Source organism: Quercus suber, unplaced genomic scaffold (genome assembly GCF_002906115.3).
Source record: "Quercus suber isolate HL8 unplaced genomic scaffold, Cork oak 2.0 scaffold_56, whole genome shotgun sequence".
In the NCBI taxonomy this organism is placed as follows: Eukaryota; Viridiplantae; Streptophyta; class Magnoliopsida; order Fagales; family Fagaceae; genus Quercus; species Quercus suber.
The window spans coordinates 1,533,080-1,553,936 of NW_027069521.1; the positions used below are offsets into that span (position 1 = coordinate 1,533,080).

The 20,857-nt window shown below is 33.7% G+C and overlaps 1 protein-coding gene across 1 annotated transcript; it reads left to right on the forward strand.

Moving 5' to 3' along the window:
* Positions 1–1,029: 1,029 nt before the first annotated feature.
* Positions 1,030–8,849, forward strand: LOC111998593 (uncharacterized). Its single transcript, XM_065772298.1, has 10 exons — positions 1,030–1,511; positions 2,378–2,480; positions 3,833–3,936; positions 4,284–4,352; positions 4,834–4,949; positions 5,866–5,920; positions 6,076–6,196; positions 7,303–7,350; positions 7,480–7,574; positions 8,266–8,849. Exons 1-10 carry the CDS (start codon positions 1,458–1,460, stop codon positions 8,365–8,367), a joined length of 867 nt encoding a protein of 288 aa, XP_065628370.1. The 5' UTR covers positions 1,030–1,457; the 3' UTR covers positions 8,368–8,849.
* The last annotated feature ends 12,008 nt before the right edge of the window (positions 8,850–20,857 follow it).

Below are 20,857 nucleotides of genomic sequence, written 5' to 3' on the forward strand. Positions count from 1 at the left end.
ACTTGAAAAAATCTTTTTTTTTTAAATAGATAATTCTTGAAGTAATTGTTACTTTTTATATATTATACCTCATATTACATAATATTTATATATTCTCACGCATCACGTGTGTCTGTGGCTAATTAAATTTAAAAGATTAAAAATAAGTTCTAGTTAGCTCTCATCTAAAAAGGCACCTAGACCCAAATATAATCTATACCAAAAAAAAAAAAAATCAATTAATATATTAATAAGAAGATAAAGAACAACCATCAATAAATAAACACCATAAGATACATCAATTACTTACAATGGAGCAATAACTTCGTTTGGAATTCATTAGTTCAAAGGGAAGAATAAAAATCAAATTCTTCTTCCATCATAAGAAAATGAGTACAATGATCAATTTTTTTTTTTGTTAAAATCAAGATTACCATTATCACATTTGGTCAGATCCTCAATCCCAAAAATGAATTAATAGTATTATTGTAAATTCCATCGTGAACACCTTACAAATTCTTTTTTAGAGTACTAGGAATGAATGACCAACTCAGATGCTGACTATTATGCATTCAGAGCACGCGGATGGGCCACAAAGAAAGGTCAGGGACAGGGAGACACAATGCAAAACAAAAACAAAGCACCCCGAGAGCTACGGTTGTGCCTTGTTTATAGGAAATTGGCTGGTTTTCAACGCCATTGCACAAAAGGAGACAGACAACACAACACAACACAAAACTTAACCTTTCCTCAACGGTGTGTGTTTGTTTGTTTGTATTGCATGCCAAATCACTCCTGAAGAACAAAGGAAAAAAAAAATGAAAAATGACATTCTTCTTCTTCTTCTTCTGCTTCTTCTTGATGTTCTTGTTCTTCTTCCTAGGCCTGGTTCAGTTCTGGTCCCACCACTTTCTCCAAGTGGATCCCACCTCATCAATATCGGCACCAAGTCTCATTAGATACCATAACAGGTACTTTTCTCTTTGACTTTTTTTGTATTCGATTGCATTCTCTCTCTCTCTCTACCTTTCTTTGTGGGGATGTTAGTTTTGTCTTGTATGTATGCTAATGTTGATTTTATGAAGAAGAGCAAAGACACCCACCTCCACTTTTTCCATCTTCTTTTATATTGCAATGCAGACTAATAAAAAAGGAGGCCTTTAATTGCGCTGTTTAAATCTAAAACCTTTCAGGAAAAAAAAGGTTGTCTTTTTGGCTTCTGGGTAAGCCTGTATATGTATACCATTATTACATTTCTTTCTCGAGACTCTCTCTCTCTTACTTGTAAGGGGTAGAGAGAGAGAGAGAGAGAAAAGAGAGAGGGAACCAAAATGATGGGAGTTGAAAAATAGGAGAGCATGAGTTGGGTGCAATTATATGTCACCCATTTCTTCAAAAAACATACTTGTCTTTATGCCTTTTGCTTTCGGTTAAAAAGGGTGTAAGAATCTCAATCTTGATTTTGGTTTGGTCCCCTCATGAGATTAAGGAGGCGTAGGCAATGCTTTCGTTCTTGCTCTTCTCTTCACAGAGTAAATCCAACCCCTCCTCTATCAATATTATTAATTTCAAGCCAATGTTAATGGTTTAGGACTTAGAAGCCTCTTAGAAGTGACCATTAGCTTAAAATGTGCCTTTGTTAATCTTATCTATTACGAATGCTTTTGTGCCCTCTGATTAAAATAGCTCTTAATTACAATAATCAGCTTTGCAATTCTTTGTTGCTTGCATTTCTACCTAAAATACGGATCGGGTTTTCTACTTCTCTTGCTTATAGTTTTGTAGTTCATTTATGAACCTTTATTTTACCCCTCGTTCTGCCCCTGCCTAATATGATTCTTAGGTGGTGATTCCTAGGAATGCCTACTAACTCACAATCTCTCTATTACACATTTGATGTAAAAATTTTGCACATTGTGATGAAAATTGACATTGCTATTGGTTGTTGCAAGCTTTTCTGCCTGTAATGCTAACCGGGATTTTCTCACTTACCATGTAGTACTTTCAAGTTATATTTTTAGAATCTTTTTTCTTTTTATTGCTAACCTTGAGTTGCTATATGTCATGAATACTAGAAGTAGAAAGTCAGTACTTAAGAAGTTTTGAAGCCGTTTATATCTTTATCATGAGTTAAATTATCTTTTTTATTTGTGTGCTTTATTAACTTTAAAGCCATGTGCATGCACAATGTTGATAAACCAGGGCATACGAGTGCTGCATTTGTAGCCCTTCACTCTATTTGGCCCAGAAAATTGGTTCATTTTGACTAATTTAGATAATGAAACCTCAGCTTGTTACGTTAAAGATGTCAATGAATTGGGCAGGTCACTCCATTGTCTATAGTCTTGTGTCTTGGATCTACTTTATAGTTAAAGGCACATTCAAAATTCAAATGTAGGTTGATGAGGATGAAATATACTGGAGACAGAAGAAGGGTGATGAAGAGTTGGAATGGTCACATAGTTCCACTCATGTAATATCACAGTTTACTCAATGTTTTGGTAAGTATAGTTTCCTGTACTCTTTTCTTTTTTGGTTTTATTTTTTGTACAGAAAATCCATGCATTAGTAATCTATAATTTTCTCCAATTCAGTGTAATAGAAAATCAATATTTAATTAATTCCTACTTTTTCATTTCCAATACATTATACATGCTAGGTTAAATCCAAGACGTAAAGGATAATAGCACGATTATTACTATAACTTTAAAATGAATTTTCCTGGCAAACAGTACATAGAAAAATTCCTGGAAATGTCTAGGCAATCAAAATGAAACCAAGGGCCACAAACTGATTTGGTTAACAAGAATCTTTTCTCTTAATCAGTTAATGGCGTTAGTTCCTTGATTGGCAATCAAATTTAAGAGATCAGGATAAGTAGGATTGTTAACCTCTTTCTATCATATTGAATTACAAGATGGCTTAGGTTTCTAATTCATGCCTTTCTAACAGTCAATCTACTTTTTGATGATGTTTAGTTTGCTAATTAAAACATGGAGAAATTGTAAGGTGAACCTCCCTTCCCCCCCACAACAACTGCTAATCCATTTTTTGATGAATGAGACTTCTTCAGAAGAATAACTATGCAAAAGAAGTCTAGAACAAGTGCAAACAAACTCCAAACGAACAAAGACTCTGTTTAGTGAAATCACAGCCAATGAATAACTGGTCTGTATTGTTTTACGGCTAATCTGCTTGACATGTGTTTAACTTGACCTGCATAGTACTACTACCATTCATGTTGTCTCTCCTTTGTGGAAAGGATATTTCTTACAGCTAACCGAGCAATGGACTATTAGTTCAATTGAAGTTTCAAGAATGTTCATGATGTCCAACTATTAGAAGTAGTTTCAGGAATACCTTATTTTTAAAAGAAATAATTTCAAAAGTGTTCTTGATAATTCAACTCACACTATTAGGGTTCAAGTTCGAGCATGATTATGGTTTAAATGTTTTGCGAATGTTTTTGATAAACCAATTTCAATTTATTGGAACACAAAAATCAGACTATATTTCTATGGATGATTGTTTTGTTATACCTGCCAATGTTTTGGTGGGTTTTGGAAAGTGAGAGAGCTACCTCTGTTTTGTACCCCGGCCACTGGTGGGCTCATTATCTTTTCGGTAAGCTACTATCATGGCTTTCTTGAAAATTACAAATGCAAGACACTCTCTATCTGCTTTTCCATCTTCCATGTTAGACTTTATAGCTTGGAACATATTATAGAATGTAAAATTATTAATTTAAGATCATCTTTTAACTAATTTTCCAATGTTATTTTATGACCTAACCTATGTCATTCCATTTGATAAGAATTCTCTTATTTCACTGATCAGCATTTGGTGGTTGTAGCTAATGCTATGGTTGGACCACGATCGTGGGTAGGAGCACTCTTTAATCGCTCAAGCAACAAACGCAATGAGAAGTTTAGCGACTACCCTTTGAGTCCTCTTCAGGTAAATGGGATGTTACTGCAGTGTAATAGTATTCCTTGCATTCTTTGATTGGCCCACCTTTGCTTCTGATCTTGTGGTTGTTAACAAAGACACGCCTCCATCTGTTTGCTCTCTCTCTCTCTCTCTCTCTCTCTCTCTCTATAGATTTTTACTTCAAAATCCCTTTTCTGTCCATGAGGGCTTTAGTGTGAAGACATCTCACTGAAATAATTTATGGAATTGGTTTTGAATTAGTTAAAATAATCAATTTGTAGTTGGGGATGGTTTTTGCAATGATATGACCTGATGTCACTTTAGTTGGCATTCTCAGCCTCACTAAACTTTTATGTTCTTAAACTTCTTCCCAGGCACAAAGACTTCAGAGGCTCCAAGAAAGAATACAAGTACCATTTGATGAGACTCGCCCAGATCATCAAGTATTTTTCTTCAGTCTCAGGCTATTTCTGTCTCTTCTTAATATTTTTCCTACTTTTCTCTGTGATGAGTTCAATGAACTTGAGCTATATGTAAATCTGATGTGAATTTAGTGTTTCTTATAAGTATGATCTTCATTTGTGCTCCATCAACAAGAAACTTGACCTTCTTAGGCAAATCTCTCTCTCTCTCTCTCTCTCTCTTTGTTTCTCTTTTTCTCTGACTTGGTTTACAAATCCATGGTTCATATAGGTTTTCATCACTATGGATATAAAATCAGCAAATGAAATTTTGTCGGTTTGTATTTTAAATTTTTGTGGCTGTTTCTGGAGTGACTTTAGCTACAATCACTGCGCTAACTCATCCACTTATTTTTTCTTCTCACACAGTTTCTTCAACTAAAGCACGTGCTTATAAATTTTATCTTATTTAGTTTTCATCACGGTTTAATGCTATGTCAATAATGTTCCTTCTTATTAACAGGAAGCCCTTAGAGCATTGTGGCATGCTGCCTTTCCAAATATTGCTCTCAATGGTTTGATTTCTGAGCAGTGGAAAGAGATGGGTTGGCAAGGTCCTAATCCATCAACTGACTTCAGGTACGAGTTACATCACTTTTCTTGGTAGTTTGTGTTACATTTTAGTTGGTCATTTATCTATATCTTATTGATAACTCTGGAATGAAGGGGAGTGGGAATGGGAGATTCAAACCAGTAGCCTCCACTTCATGAGGAGTGGTCATCAACCGATTGTGTTACCCTGTTAATCATTACATAAAATCATCATATTCAATGGAAGAATAGGAGATATGTTCCATAATAAGTGAACAACACATGAAAATGTACGAGTTTGGCTTACCTCCATTACTTTTTTAACTGGATATGTCATTTTGTTTTAAATATACCATGCCAAGATCTTATCCAAAAAAAAAATACCATGCCAAGTGGTAATGTGTTTTAATCTACATCTTTTATTTAGTTAGTAAGCGACGTGACAATTTCTCATTAAAACAAAAGGAAATTCCAGTGAAAAAATATATTGGAGGTAAGCCAAACTTAAAATGTATTAACTCCATTAATTCTCTACATAGCACTTTAAAGAGTCCATAAAATTACTCACTGCCATTGACGCTTGTTCTGTGAAATTTATTCTTTCATGGATTTCAAGACATGATTTGATTTTCATCTTCTATGATCCAAGTTGGTAATAGCTTTCCTGTGGTTTTGCTGGAGATGACTAAACATCTTCATATGTGGATTTTGGTTGTACATGATGTTAAAGTACCACATGATAGGTAGAAAAGACATGAAATAATATTAAAATGTTGCAGGCACAACCTTGGCATCTTTTAACTGAATCTGTTTTTTTTATTGATTAATAAATAAATTTAATAAGTAAAACCATTTTAGACAGTGGCTCTATGCTTTATCCAATTATCCTTCCTCTTGCTCCTCTTTTTTTTTCCCTCCCTGCAATTCAAAAGTATTTTGTCTCATATTGATCTGCTCTCCTTAGGGGTTGCGGTTTTATTTCCCTTGAGAATTTGCTGTTTTTCTCCAGGACTTACCCGGTATGCCTTCTACCTATTTGTTCAGCTCCTGAAAATTATACTAACAAAATCTGTCTGTGTTCTCTTTCATTTCTTGTGTTCTGTGTTTCTTTTTACTAGTCTGTCTTTGCACTAAAGATGGATTATTACTAATCATAGTAAATATCAAAATGAAGGCATCTTTTCATAGGTTATTATTCAAGCAAGAGGGGACGCGAGCAGATTGGGAATACCCATTTGCTGTTGCTGGCATTAACGTAACATTTATGCTGATTCGGATGCTGGATCTAAGCTCAGGTTTGTAGACAAATTTAGTCATCATCTGATACCATTTTCTGTTTTGTCCATTGAAATTGTGCTGATTTATCCATTAATTCTCTACATAGCACTTTAAAGAGTCCATAAAATTACTCACTGCCATTGACGCTTGTTCTGTGAAATTTATTCTTTCATGGATTTCAAGACATGATTTGATTTTCATCTTCTATGATCCAAGTTGGTAATAGCTTTCCTGTGGTTTTGCTGGAGATGACTAAACATCTTCATATGTGGATTTTGGTTGTACATGATGTTAAAGTACCACATGATAGGTAGAAAAGACATGAAATAATATTAAAATGTTGCAGGCACAACCTTGGCATCTTTTAACTGAATCTGTTTTTTTTATTGATTAATAAATAAATTTAATAAGTAAAACCATTTTAGACAGTGGCTCTATGCTTTATCCAATTATCCTTCCTCTTGCTCCTCTTTTTTTTTTCCCTCCCTGCAATTCAAAAGTATTTTGTCTCATATTGATCTGCTCTCCTTAGGGGTTGCGGTTTTATTTCCCTTGAGAATTTGCTGTTTTTCTCCAGGACTTACCCGGTATGCCTTCTACCTATTTGTTCAGCTCCTGAAAATTATACTAACAAAATCTGTCTGTGTTCTCTTTCATTTCTTGTGTTCTGTGTTTCTTTTTACTAGTCTGTCTTTGCACTAAAGATGGATTATTACTAATCATAGTAAATATCAAAATGAAGGCATCTTTTCATAGGTTATTATTCAAGCAAGAGGGGACGCGAGCAGATTGGGAATACCCATTTGCTGTTGCTGGCATTAACGTAACATTTATGCTGATTCGGATGCTGGATCTAAGCTCAGGTTTGTAGACAAATTTAGTCATCATCTGATACCATTTTCTGTTTTGTCCATTGAAATTGTGCTGATTTGGGTACAAAATATAGACAACCTAATTTTATCTTATTTTCTTCATAGCACTTAATTGAGTATATATTTCATCGGTTTAATAATGTAGCATTAGGACTTTAAAGCCGCATTGGGCTGTATACTCATTTTTTGTGACCTCAAGACCTTGGAAAACATAGATCAAATGTTAATCATTCTTCTGGTGTCTTTTGCAGTAAAGCCACGATGTCTTCCAGGAATCAATTTTGCTAAATTATTAGGAGGTAAATCTATTAGAGCTCAAATTAGGTGCCACTCAAAGGTCAAAAATTTTATAAAAAATTTGCTTTCAGGTTTTTAATTCTGGCCCTCACGGTGATTTCCACTCATGATTTGCATGTTCTCAACTGCAGAGGATGAAGAAGCCTTTGATGTACTATACTGTATTGCTTTTGAAATGATGGATGCTCAATGGCTTGCTATGCATGCGTCCTACATGGAGTTTAATGTACAATCTCTCTCTCTCCATTGAAATCTCAAAATTATTTAAGTAGTTCAAAGCCATGTCTACCACTTTAAGATGCTGCTAATATATCTTTCCTAAGCACCTTAATTGTAGCTTCTTATTGAAATCTTGCACAGAACCTTTCAAATTATATAGGGTAATGTCCTTAACTGTATCACATTATGAATACTCTTATAGTTTGAAAGCAGCACAACATTATACAGCCTCAGGCCTGCATCTCCAGAGGTTTATCAGAAGGCTAATAAAAGAGAAAATGAGAAAGAGTAGAAGAAGCCATGCCATTTTGTAGAAATATTCAGCATCATTGTTGCGTGAACTGCCTGAAAAGGTCCCTAAATTGGTGTCAACCTGTTTGTTTTATAAATATTATAATGACTACAATGCCTTTACTCTTTCCCAGATAGCCCCTTATAGACATTGCCTCATCTCACCCCAAACAAGGTCTAATTTTCTTTTTTGTCCCTTGTTAGTATGTCCCAAAATTCTTGCCCTTCTTTTTTCAATGCAACTAGCTTCTCAGCTTTCTTCCACATTGTTTTTTGCCAATGAATTTATTTCTAAATAATTGGTGTAACTAATTAACATGACATCCCAAAATACTTTTAAGCTACTTCATTTGTTCTTTTCAGCTCCACCCTAGTGTGGTAATTGTTTGTTGTTTCCACTTCTTCAGGAGGTATTACAAGTAACTCGGACACAGTTGGAAAGAGAGCTGTCTTTAGAAGACATTTACAGGATACAAGATCTTCCAGCTTACAATTTGTTGTACCAGTAAATTTGCCTTTCAGCTCTTCAAAAGCAACTAAAGTATTACACAAACTTGGCCAAATTTGTCATGAATGCAGATAATTCAAGATGAGGATTATCTTGAGGTGTATTGAACAAGGAGATCTTCCCGAGGATTTTCTTAGTGAGCATATACGTGCCATTTTTGGAAGTTTGATAGCTGAAATGTGTACTCTAAATGGACTATAAATCAGCTGGTATCGGAGGCCGGATTTATAATAAACTTTGTAACTCCATTAATTGTAGCTAATTTTCCTCTTTCTTGAAAGAAAAAAACGATAGAAGAAAATCTAGCTAGATTAGCGAATTGACATAGATTTAGAAATTTACACATTTTATTAGCAAAGTAAGCTTCTTAGGTCATGAATGGACCAGAGATTGCAGCTTCCATCTCAAGTCAAACTGGAGTTCTAGTCATGGATTACATTTTGCTATAGCATGTGGAAACCTAAAATATTGTTTTCTTGTCTAGTTCGCATGAATTTTATTTTGCATGCCTAAAATTTAAAATTCCTTTTTTGTAAGTCCTTAAATTATTAAAAACATTACATTTTCTGGCATGACATGCCATCTACTCGTTAATTTTTATTAAATAAAGAATAAAAATAATCAATTAACAGCTAATAGCAATGAATTTTAAAGATTAAACTGAGTACATAAAGTTTATACACCTAATTTAATTACTTAAAATAATTGAGTTATACAGCATTGATTTTTTTTTTTTTAATTTGTAGAATTCAACTTTCATTCTCTCTTCTATGAATTGTTTAAAATTTAAATTTATAGCAAAAATCTAGAATTTGATATTATGAAAGAGTTCAGAGATTAAAAAAAATATTAGTGGAGGAAAGAGGGATAATGACAATAAAGATTTAGTGCCATTTTTATTATATAGTTATTTTAAGTTTAAAATATGGGACCCAATACTTTGAGTTATAACTTATAAGGTAGTGCGAAAAATGAATTCTATTTGAACCTAATAAGTATCCAAAAAAATAATCAGGATATCGGAAATTAAATTTTAGTTGTTGTAAAAGACTAAAGTGTTGTGAGCCTTCAAATTTTTGTAAGAACAAAAGTACCATGAATCATTGTATGTTATTTATGTATTTGATAAGAATCATTATATGTTATTTATTTGTGTTTTTGGTTTTGGTTTTTTTTTTTATTTATTAATAATTTATTATTCTTACCGCTTGGAGGGGTGAAAAGTGAAAATTAATTTTGAAGGGAAAATTAATCTTAAGCTGTTAGAGTAGAGGAAAATAGTGTAGACTTAGTCCAAAATTAGTCTATTTTCAGTCAAATCTACTTTACTCCTCTCCACTTCCCCTCTCTTCCCCCCCCCCCCCCCCAAAAAAAAAAATCCATACAAACCCTAAAGGAATTTTGGGGGGCATTACAGGCAGACATGGTAAAATAGGCCGAAATTAGCTGACCCGACCTGAACTCGTTCGTTTTGGCCCGACCCGAACCCCTTTATTTTGGCCTGATTGAATTAAATATGGTCCAACCCACAGCTAGCCCTTTTTTGCGAGCCCTCACGAGCATTCCTATAACAACTATTGCATTTGAATCAAGTTTTAACACAGGGAAAAAAATTCTTACTCTGTATCAATCACATCTTTTGCCTAAGAATGTAGAAGCTACGTTGTGCACTAAAAAATTGGCATTTATTTGTTTTTTTTTAATGTGAAAAATATGGGCCAACTCGACCCAACTTGCTCGCAATGCAAGTGACCCGACTTGACCCAGTCTGCTTGCAACACGATTGACCCAACCCAACCCGACCATTCGCCATGTATAGGGCCAACACGACCTAAACCAATTTTAAACATTTTTTTTCTAAAAAAATATTTAGACTACATGCCAAGGTGCTAGGTACATAGACATAGGCACAAAGCATTGCACTGACACTATAGCCATTTAGTAGCCACTCATGGCAATGGCCATGCCCCCATTTATTAAAAAAAGTAATTAAAATGAAAAAAAATACAAAAGGCAAAAGCATCTACGAGCCTACGACTACACGTCTACACTACTAAACGTCTAACACTAATTTAAATACTAAGTAGTAGAGGAATGAAATACAAAAGTATAATAGTAACACATGTATAATAGTAACACAAATAGTCTAATAATAGTAGGTGCCCACTTAACTGGGAAAAAAAACGAAGGGTATTATGTACAATTCATTTCCTTGATTGAAATTGAGATGATAACCCAAATGAATTTGATTATTTTGTGTGTTTCCAAAGTAACTCTTATCAATTAGCACTATTCTAATGTGAACTTTTATTTTAGGAATAATTCACTGAACTGGTTATATATAAAATAATAATATCTAATTTGTATGATCCAAGTATGAAATTAATNGAACTATTTAATTTTTTCATCAAAAAAATCTAGAATTAAAATTAAAATGGGGTATTATCTTTTGGATAAGCGGTGTGGAGTGTTAAACACTTTCCCCACATTTAACAGAACTCTCAAGTCCAAAATCTTTGATTCGAGACTTTTGGTTTACCTTAATTAAAAAATCTTTAAAATTGGTTTAGTTAATTAGGTAACTAAAAAGGAATTAGACAAATAGGTGACCAATTACACCCAATACAAAACCAATGGTTGGTGGCAACTCTTAAAATAAATAAGAAAAAGAGATTCACACACACCTCACCCTAGAAACATATTCACATAAAGAGTCATGTTGCCAAGGACTCAATGTGCGATAAACCAAAAAGAAAGGCCTTCAACAAGCCTTTTTCTCTTTTTTTTTTTTTTTTTTTTTTGGCGTCCACAACCACTATTAAAAAATATATAATTTTTACCAAAAAAAAAAAAAAGTGAAGGTTTCAAAGTACTTTTCAGAAAAATTCTCAAATAAATTTTCAAAAAAAAAAGTTTACAAAATCTTTTAAATTCTTAATGGATTTTTCTTTCCTAAGTAATTCCCAACGAGGTTTAAAAAAAAAAAAAAAAAAAGATGATGAAATTTTCAAATTTACTTTTTTTCAAACAAATTTTCCAAAAAGGAATTAAGCTTTTTAAATCTTTTCTCAAATAATTTTTTAAAAACAGTTTTACAAAGAAAAAAAACAAAAACAAAAAAATAGTTTTTTGCAACTAACCTTTTCCCAAAAGATTCAAATGGAGGATTTTTTTTTTTTTTTAAAGAAAAAAAAATCTTTACTTTCAAATGAATCTTCAAAGGTGTTACCAAATTTTTTTTTTTTTTTAAAAAGGTTGACTCATTTTAAATTTTTAATGGCCCAAGTTGTTTGATGATTCAAGTCTTTCATTTCTAGTTTTGTCAAGGAGTCTTGTGTTTATTTTGTTTTATAGTTTTGCTTGGGACTTAAATCTATATTTACCTTGTCTAGGGGAATTAAATCTATTTTTCATCCTTCATCTAGGGGGTTTAAGGCGCACCTAGTTCTTTGTTTGTGCATTAGGCCCATCCTTGTTTGTCTTGGGGTGTTAGGCCCATCTTGTTTTGTCATAGGGCCTTAGGCATATCTTTATTTTTGTCTAGGGAAATTAGGCCTATCATTATTCTCTGATTGGGTCTTAGGCCCATCCTTGTGTTTTTTAGGAGCTTAGGCCCATCTTGTTTTGCCATTGGCCCGCCCTTTTTGGTCTAAGGGCCTTTAGGCCCACCTTGTTCTCTATTTGGGCCTTAGGCTCATCCTTGTTTATCTTGGACTATAACTACGTCATGTCCTTTGTTTGGGTCTTAAGTTCATCCTTATTTTGTATAGACCATAGAGCATTAGCATCTGGAATGCAAAGAAGTGTCTATTATACATCTTTAAAACATACTTTATCCATTTTACCATCCCATTTTACAACTCAGTAAACATTTCAATTTCTATTTTTGCATATACTCATTAAAATAATATAAACTATACCAATAAATAATATAAACAAATCAATTATGTACATTGTTTGCCCCTTTGTGTGCTTTCATATCTTGTTTGCCCCTTTGTGCTTTCTATATCTTGTTTGCCCCTTTGTGTGCATCCTTTGTTTCTTTGTTATCTCTTTTACTTGTCTGTTGGTTTTGTGTTTTCTTGGTTCTTGCATGTACACACTTGGAACGAGGACGCAACTTCCAAACACAAGCTAAAAAGAGCAAAATGCAAGTAGACGCAAGCCCAAAAAAGGCAATATTTAGTAGATAAGACGCTTAGCCTCTCTGTGTGGTTATCTCTTCCTCTCTCTTAGCCCTTTCTTTAGAACCTTGCATCTAGATTAAAGCTTTCTTTCCTTATATCTTTTGGGCTGCATTCTTAGGGTATGACAATGTCTGATTTATATTTCCTGTACTTTGTTGAGCCATACCCTTTGGATGTAGGCAATGTCTATTTTATCTTCTGTACCTTGCTTGGGTCGCGTTCCTTGGGTATGACATTGTCTGATTTACTTTTTTTGTATCTTGTTAGGCCATACCCTAGGAACGTTGGCAATGTCTAGTTTACTTTCCTACTCTGTGTACTTACACTGTGCATGGTGTGTGTGTGTGTATATATATATATATATCTATCTACTTGTTTAAAGATGGTCCATGCACTTTGTATGATGGACTCACATGGTTAGGATAGCAACCCTCTCGTGATCATGGGTGCTCTTGACCTTAGAGTGTGGGTATGTACTCAAGGCGACTACTATAGGTGCATATTCATGCTAAATTGTGTGCATGATCGTCACAGTGTGATCATCTTGATCCATGTTAGCTAGTGATATTGGTTTTCCCGTGTATGCGACACGCATCAATTTGTTTGATGGTTTAGTAAGCTTCAACTCACCCTAGCATGAACATGCTAACGTGCACAATATACACAAGCACGAAACCTTGTCGATGCGCCATAGTGCACCAAACGTGAAACTCTATAGAATTTTCACCGTGAAAGTGGGGTATCTTTTTGCTGTATTCTCACTATGAAATCTTGCTGAGGATAGTGTTTTGTGTGTTATGATGCACCTAAGGCGAAATGCTATCAAATTTTCGCCACGAAAATAAGGCAAAATGTTGCAGGATTTTCGTTATAGAAATTTGGCAACAATTCCAAATGTGCAAGCAAAGCATTGATAAAGGCCACACCCTTTCCAAAATCAAACCTCAAAACCCAATTCTCTTAAAGCTTTGAAAGCTAATGCCAATAGCTTGTTTTTAACTGTCAATGTCCAAAAATTAAGATTTTACCAAAATAAAGGATTGTCTCCGGACAGGCGTTGTGTGGTGTCTTACACCTTCCCCATACGTAACCAAACTTCCGAACTGAAGAATTAAAGATTTTTTGCCATCCGCATTAGCTTAGGAAAAACAGCTATTTTTATTAGCCTAGTATTGGTAATAAAATCAAATAGAATCAAGTAACCAATTACACCTTAGAAAAAATCCAATAATTGGTGGCGACTGCACTTACCTTTGGTAATAATAGGTTAAAATTTGACTCAATTCAGTCACACACCAGATATTTTTACCCTCTTTTTTCACAGCACCCGAGCTCAAGCCGTACCCTAATAGAGGAGGGGCACAAGTGTCGCCGCGATGGGTGGTCGACCGCCGCAAGGCATTTTCTACCCTATTGAAAATTTTCACCTTTGGTCAAAAGTCAACCCATAAAGTCAACATAAGGTCAAAGTCAATATTGGAAGTCAACTAGGCCTGATGTGGCAAGAAGCGTTGACGTGATTCTAACGTGTAGCTAATGATGATGCCATGGATGACATCATTAGAAAGAGTACAACATGTGGTTGACCAGGAAGTTCTCTTGGTGGCGAGTGGTGGCGCATGGAGTATGTGGGCTGTCTCACCAACTTCCATCGACACGTGAAAGGTCTGTTAGATGCCAAATTTTGTGGTTTTGTAGATCGGGAGACTAAGAAGCCGTTCAAGCAGTGCTTGTGACAAATTGAGGAGATGCGAGTGAGGAATCCAAGAGGTGCATGAATCGGCACAGAATATGTAGGTTGCACGTGGTGGCATGTGTAGATGATTCTAGAGGTGGGATTCTTGTGTTTTACTTATAAGATGCTGCAAAGCTCGACATTGTGATTGGTTTTGTCAAACAAAGCCTTGAAAGTCACAAATTTGAGAAGATTAGACATGACTTGCCTGAGAATTTTGAGATCGTGGCAGTTGTAAGGAGATGTCGATGGTGATGACAACGAGGCAGTAGTGAGACATGGCCCAAAGGAGGCTGTGACAGATCTATGGATTGAAGGTAGAGGGAGTAAGCCTGATATAGAAATTAGAGACTGATTTTGCTAGATTCCAAGAACGGAATTTGGCTCTGATATCATGTTAAATATTAGCATTGATATATCATATTGAATATGCTAGTATAGATACAAAAGCGGAAGCATAAAATATAGAATAAAAGAATACACGACAGTTACATGATTCAACTTAACGACCTATATTCACGGAAGAAACCCTAAATAGCTACATCAATAATATATTAGAGTGTAGTACAAATCATGTATTACAATGAATCATAATATGTGTATATATAGTAAGCTATACCCTAACCTAGAAGGATTTAACTTGTGCCTATTACATTGGGTTAACATATCTTTAACATATAAAAAGAACATTAAATTTTTTAGTCCCCAAACTTCACTAGAACATTATATTGGGATTAATAAAATTGCAAGTGGAGGAAAAATAGATTCTAACAAAAGATTCTATTTTGAATCCCACCCATTGTTTGAGTGCAAACCTATTTTTAGTTTGCTCGAAGTGATTAAACACCACTTCACACAAAAGAGGAATGGATTCAGTATGGTCTAACTTGAATAGGACTTTTTTTGTGAAATGCACAAGTTAAAAATGAGAAGAAAGAATACTTTATATATAAGAGTAACAAGATTACAACACCTAAGTTACAAAAGCCTAAGTTGCAAAGTATAAGTTACAAAGCCTAATTCATGCAAGGTGAATCTAACACCATTACATAAAGTGATAACCTTTGGATTCCAGGTACATGACAAAAATAATGTCTTTGGTTTTGATAGGTGAGTGTACATGCCTTGCTTGAGGAAGTATTTTTCTATTTATAAATGAAGCTCTGACAATTAATTTTGTTCCCTCTTCCACGTGTCATGTTTGCAATGATTTCCATAATCCTTTCTTAAGAATCCTCTAAAAATCGTCGTCGAGGTAACCACTCATACTCACATGCTTGTCATGTGTCTCCTTTATTTGAATGACTTCATGTGAGGCATAATTATCACTACCCATGTGCTTCTCACGTGTTCTTGTCTATGCACTATTATACGCAAAATGTTTCTTATGGCTTAAAGTAACTGTCCTGACTCACTCTCCACTTGTCTCTCTAAGCGCTTCATTTATTGCCAACATGTCTGTCTCTCTTGCATTACGTACAATATAGACACACATTGTTGGTAGAGTATATTTTAATAAACTAAATACTTTAAATACTTCCGGTGAATTGTTTTCATAATTAATCAGTATGATGGGGTGGAGGATAAGGTCGTGTGAGTGGAACTTACCAATTTTTTTTATTAAAAATCTCCAAGAATAATGTAGGACTTATAAAAATGGAATAATAGTATTTCTTGTTGTAAAATTTGTTGGGTTATGATGATATAACTTTGTTTTGATTTCCTTTGCGTTGTCTCTTTACACCTAGAACCAAAAAGGGCCTTTGTTGTGTTGCAACTTCCCTTCTTTTTTTTCCTAGCTCTAGTAGGGTTGATTTGGAAGTTAATTCTGTTAGTTAATGTGGTTCAACAAAAACGTAGTAATAATAAATATTATGCTTAAGATTTTAGATATTACAAGTTGGATATCTATATTTTTTTTCAATAAATTTGGATTTAGAGTAGGTACTTTTAACCCAAACATATTGTTTCCTTAAATGTAAGTGCATAAAAATGGATCGAAGTGGACACAAATGGACAAAATAGAACAAAGTGGACCGAATGGACATAATATGATAGAATGGGAATAAGGTGGACCGAATAAGAATCAATGGACATATTAGGACTGAAGTGGACATACGGACTGAATAGGAACAAATAAGACAAAATTGGACCAAACAGGATCATAGTGGACCAAATAGCACCAATGTCCACTGAATAGGGTTGCAATGGACAAAATAGACCAAATGAGACCAATGTGGATTGAATAGAACTAAAGTGAAGTAAATGGATTGAATGTGACTAATGTGGACCGAAGAGGATTGAAGTGGATAAAATTGGACCAACTGGACCCAATAGGACCAATGTAGACCAAATATAACTAAAGTGGACCGAAGATGGCAAAATGGACTGAATAGGACTGAAGTGAACTGAATATGACTTTTGAATATTTGTCATTTTTATTGCACTTTTAGGACTCCTATTTCTAATTTATAATCTCTATGTTGTATATATTTTTTAACTCAAAACTAAATTGTTTAATCTATATATAATAAAATTTCATAATTTTCAACCCAAAAAGTAAGAGGAAAAAAAGAAAAGAATTTTTGAGCTAAATTTGAAAAAGGTAACCTACAAAAAGAATTAATTTAAGGGCCAAATGAGTCCAAAATAGGCCGAGGAGGACCGAAATTGACTGAGTGGATCAAATTGGATCAAAGTGGACTGAAGTAGACCTAATTGGACCGAATAACAATTGTTTAATTTTTAGGGAGAACAAATTATGTTCAACAAATTTTAGAGAACAAATTATACATTATATTACAATTACAAAATAATTATTTATTCTCATGTATCGCGTGGGTCCGGAACTAGTAATTGTAAAAGCAATAGCCGAAAAACCTCCACAAAGTTAAATATTGTCAAAGAGGTCTTAGCGCACATCTTTTTCTTGAAAAAGAAAATGCTAATTTCACCCAATTTTTTTCCCTAAATGGTAATAATTTTCATTCTTTATAATTCGGCCTTTTTTTGGTGAAATAATTTTGTTTATAAATCTCACCACGCCCTTTAGGTAATTTTGGGCCCGTTTGGTAATGTTGTTCTAGTAACGTTGTTTGTATTTTTTAGAAATACGTGTAGATAAAAAAGTATGTGAAAATATATATAATATTGTTTAAGTACTGAAAACTATTGTTTTAATAATAGTAACAAACGGACCCTTTATAATTAAAAATGTAGCAATCCCTAATTTCCATAAATGAAAATTGTTATTATTATTTTTTGTAAAAAGGAGAGAATTTTGTTAATACATTGGCCAAAGAAAAGAAAAAGAAAAGAGAGATGCTACGTCTACAACAATTTTACAACATTTTTACAACAAATCATAGGTGGTTAGTTATTATTGGTTCAAATTTGAAACTAATAGTAAGATTACTTTTTTGCCCCAATAATAATAACCAGTAACAACCTACCACTTAGGATTTGTTGTAAAATTGTTGTAAAAATGTTGTAGACATAACATTTCTCAAAAGAAAAAGAAAAAGAAAATAAGCAAATAGTACATTACATTGGCAGTCTTGTAAAATACCCGAAATTTATGTACTTAAATTAAATGCACACATACCACGTCTCACTTTTGTAAAAACCCCAACGGCTCTCTACAATTCCCAGAGGTCTCCCTATGTTCTCTTAGCTCTCTCAGATAGATACCCCCAAACCCCCAAGATTTTCATTTCTCTTCTCTCTCTCTGAAATTTTCTCTCTTAGCCCTAGGGTTTTCAACTTAATGATAAGGTTTAGATATTTGTGAACACGAGGAGATTTCAAGGCCTTCGAGTTAATCAAAAATGTGAATATTTCTCATTCTGCTTTTTGGGTTTTGTTTGATTATTATTATTATTTTTTTGGTTTCTTCTAGGTTTTTTTTTTTTTTTTTTTTTTTTTTTTTTTTTTTTTTTTTTTTTTTTTTTTTTTTTTTTTTGAATTTGCGGAGGAAACCCTAATTAGGGTTTTTTAATTTAGGGTTGAAATGGGGGGGTTTTGGTTCTACGTGTTCAGTTTCTTTGGGTTTTTGTGGTTTCTGTTACGCTAAACCCTAATTGCGTTGGGTTATTTGTTTGTTTGGAACCCTAACCCTAACCCTAACCCTGACTTTGTTTTTTTGTGTTTTGTGCGTTCAAGATTGATTGGTTGCGCTGGAGTGTGAAGTTTGGGTCGAACTTGGCTTCTGGGATTTGTTGAAGCTGGTTTGTATGACTTTTATTTTAACGTCACATTGTATCGTCAGTTTCATTACCATCCTTCAACTTTTTTTTGATAGAGAATCTTTCTACTCTTCCTCAAAAGCAATTTATGTTGTTCATTAAAAAATGAGATGGGTCATTTTATAAATGATTTTGAAAGTCAATTTCTTTGATCTTATTAGAGAAATTAAGTTGCTACTTTTCAAGGCGTTTGTTGCACCATGTTTGGCATCTAGTTCATTTTGCTTCACTCTTTATTCTTGTTATCTTTTGCTTTTTTATTTTTATAATTTTTTAAGGACACATTTCGATTTGTATTCTTTTAATTTGAGACTGGATTGTGTGTATTGTCAGTCTGCATTATCTGGATTTATGTGTTTGTATGGGTTTAATTTAATGGGGTTCACTTGTGGTGTTTTAATTAAGGCTAATTTGATTTTTTTTTTCTCTTTTCAATCATACATATGATTTGTTATAAGGATTTATCTTTGTATGTATTTGTTGGATTCTACTAAAATATAGTAGTTCTAGTTCATTTTATTTGTTCTGTCATTCTTAGGGCATGTTAAAATTTTATTCCTCATAAGTCTATAGTAACTGGCATTTTCTTTTTGGGTCCTTAGTAGAAGTGGCTGAGTTTGATATAGTGATAATCTCTCTTTTCTCATCGTTCTCTCTTGCAATCATAAGAAGTATAAAATTTTGGGCTTTTTAAATTCTTTATAGTACTTGGGCTGCTTTTCTTAGGCTTTGGTGGACAGCCATAAAATCAATGTACCATTCTTTATTTTGGTTTTAACTAATATTATGCTTGTGCATCAGTATGAGGTTTAGTGTAAAGTTTAAAACTTTATATATAGCCTAGTTTGTCATGATTATGTACTCTTCGTTACTGATTTACAGTAGATTTGTCATGGTTACAAACAAACTTTTTTTTTGGTTGTCTTTTGGAGGCCACCTCATAGAAGCCACTACAGAGTTATAGTTACAATAAAGAGGAGATAAATCAGGTAGGCATTTTTAGTGATGCTTTTTAAGACTTGAATTAGATTTTTTGGCTGTATGTTACATTTTGACCCATGTATTTGTATGTTACTGCTGTTTTAATGTTAAAACAATGCTGTGAAGTTCTACTACTCATATGGAATAGTACTTTTTTTTTTTTGGGGTTTTGTTTATGAATCATGGAATGATTTATACACCTTCATCGTAAGTTGTAACCATTTTTTTAATTTAAAAAAATTGTGATATGAATTCCTGGATCAAAATACTGCCACAATTATGTCTTGCGACTCTTCTTTATATTTTCCTTCTATTCATATAGTTTAATATAAATATCACTTTCAGTATGTGCAGCTACAATATTATGTCTTTTTCTATTTTCATTTATTCTGGCTCTATATTTAAGTATTAAGCTCCAGAACTACTTCTGGGCCTATTTAATGCTTAAACATATTAATTATATATTAATCAATTCATACTAAGATCTCTTAAAATAATCTTGTTTCTGTTTTTGCAGATTGCATGAAGTCGTCTTTTCTTGGTGCTGCAGATGATGGTGGTGATGTTAAGGTACTTATGATGTTTTGACTCACTGGATCATGGGCGGTGAGAGTAGGGTGGTTCAGGGGAGACAATTGCCCTCTGCCCCACAAACAAAAAAAAAAAAAAGGAAAAAAAAATATTGTCCTTCTAGAAAAACCTATAAAAACATATTCGATCCTCCCCAAACAAGTCTTGCCTAGCCCCAACTAATAGTAAGAGTCATGTTGCCCTCATCACCCACATTTTTTGAGAATCTGTTAGAATTACTATTTGGGTTTTGAGATTTTGATTTGCCTTTTTTTTTCATGGAAAATCATATAATCTAGGCTTTTGATTGAGAGGAATTAATCAACAAAAGCACACTCTCTCTCTGTTTCCAATTGGGATTTTTCTCATCTCTCTCTTTCCCTTACTGTGTGTTTGGGTTAACAAAAACCTTTATGGGAGGAGCTAGAATTTTAGAGACAGAAATCCTAGGTCTCTTCCACACTTACCCTATCAAAATTCACTGTTTCACCCCCACCCACACTTCTGTCAAAACTCACATTTTCAACAAGGCAAAGGGCCAGTTTTCAAAGAGAAACTCTGCAATGTCCATAATTATCAATCCAAAGATATTGAATTCTAATTTGAATGTAGAGATTTGACACATGAGAATTCGTTTGTGCAGTACAAATTTGATGCAATATTTGCAGCTCATGTCCAAGCTTATGAAATTGTAGGTTTTCTTGTCTTCTTCACTTAATTTGAGTGGTTGGTTAGAGATTCAAGTATAGTTAATTATGCGGGTGATAAATCATG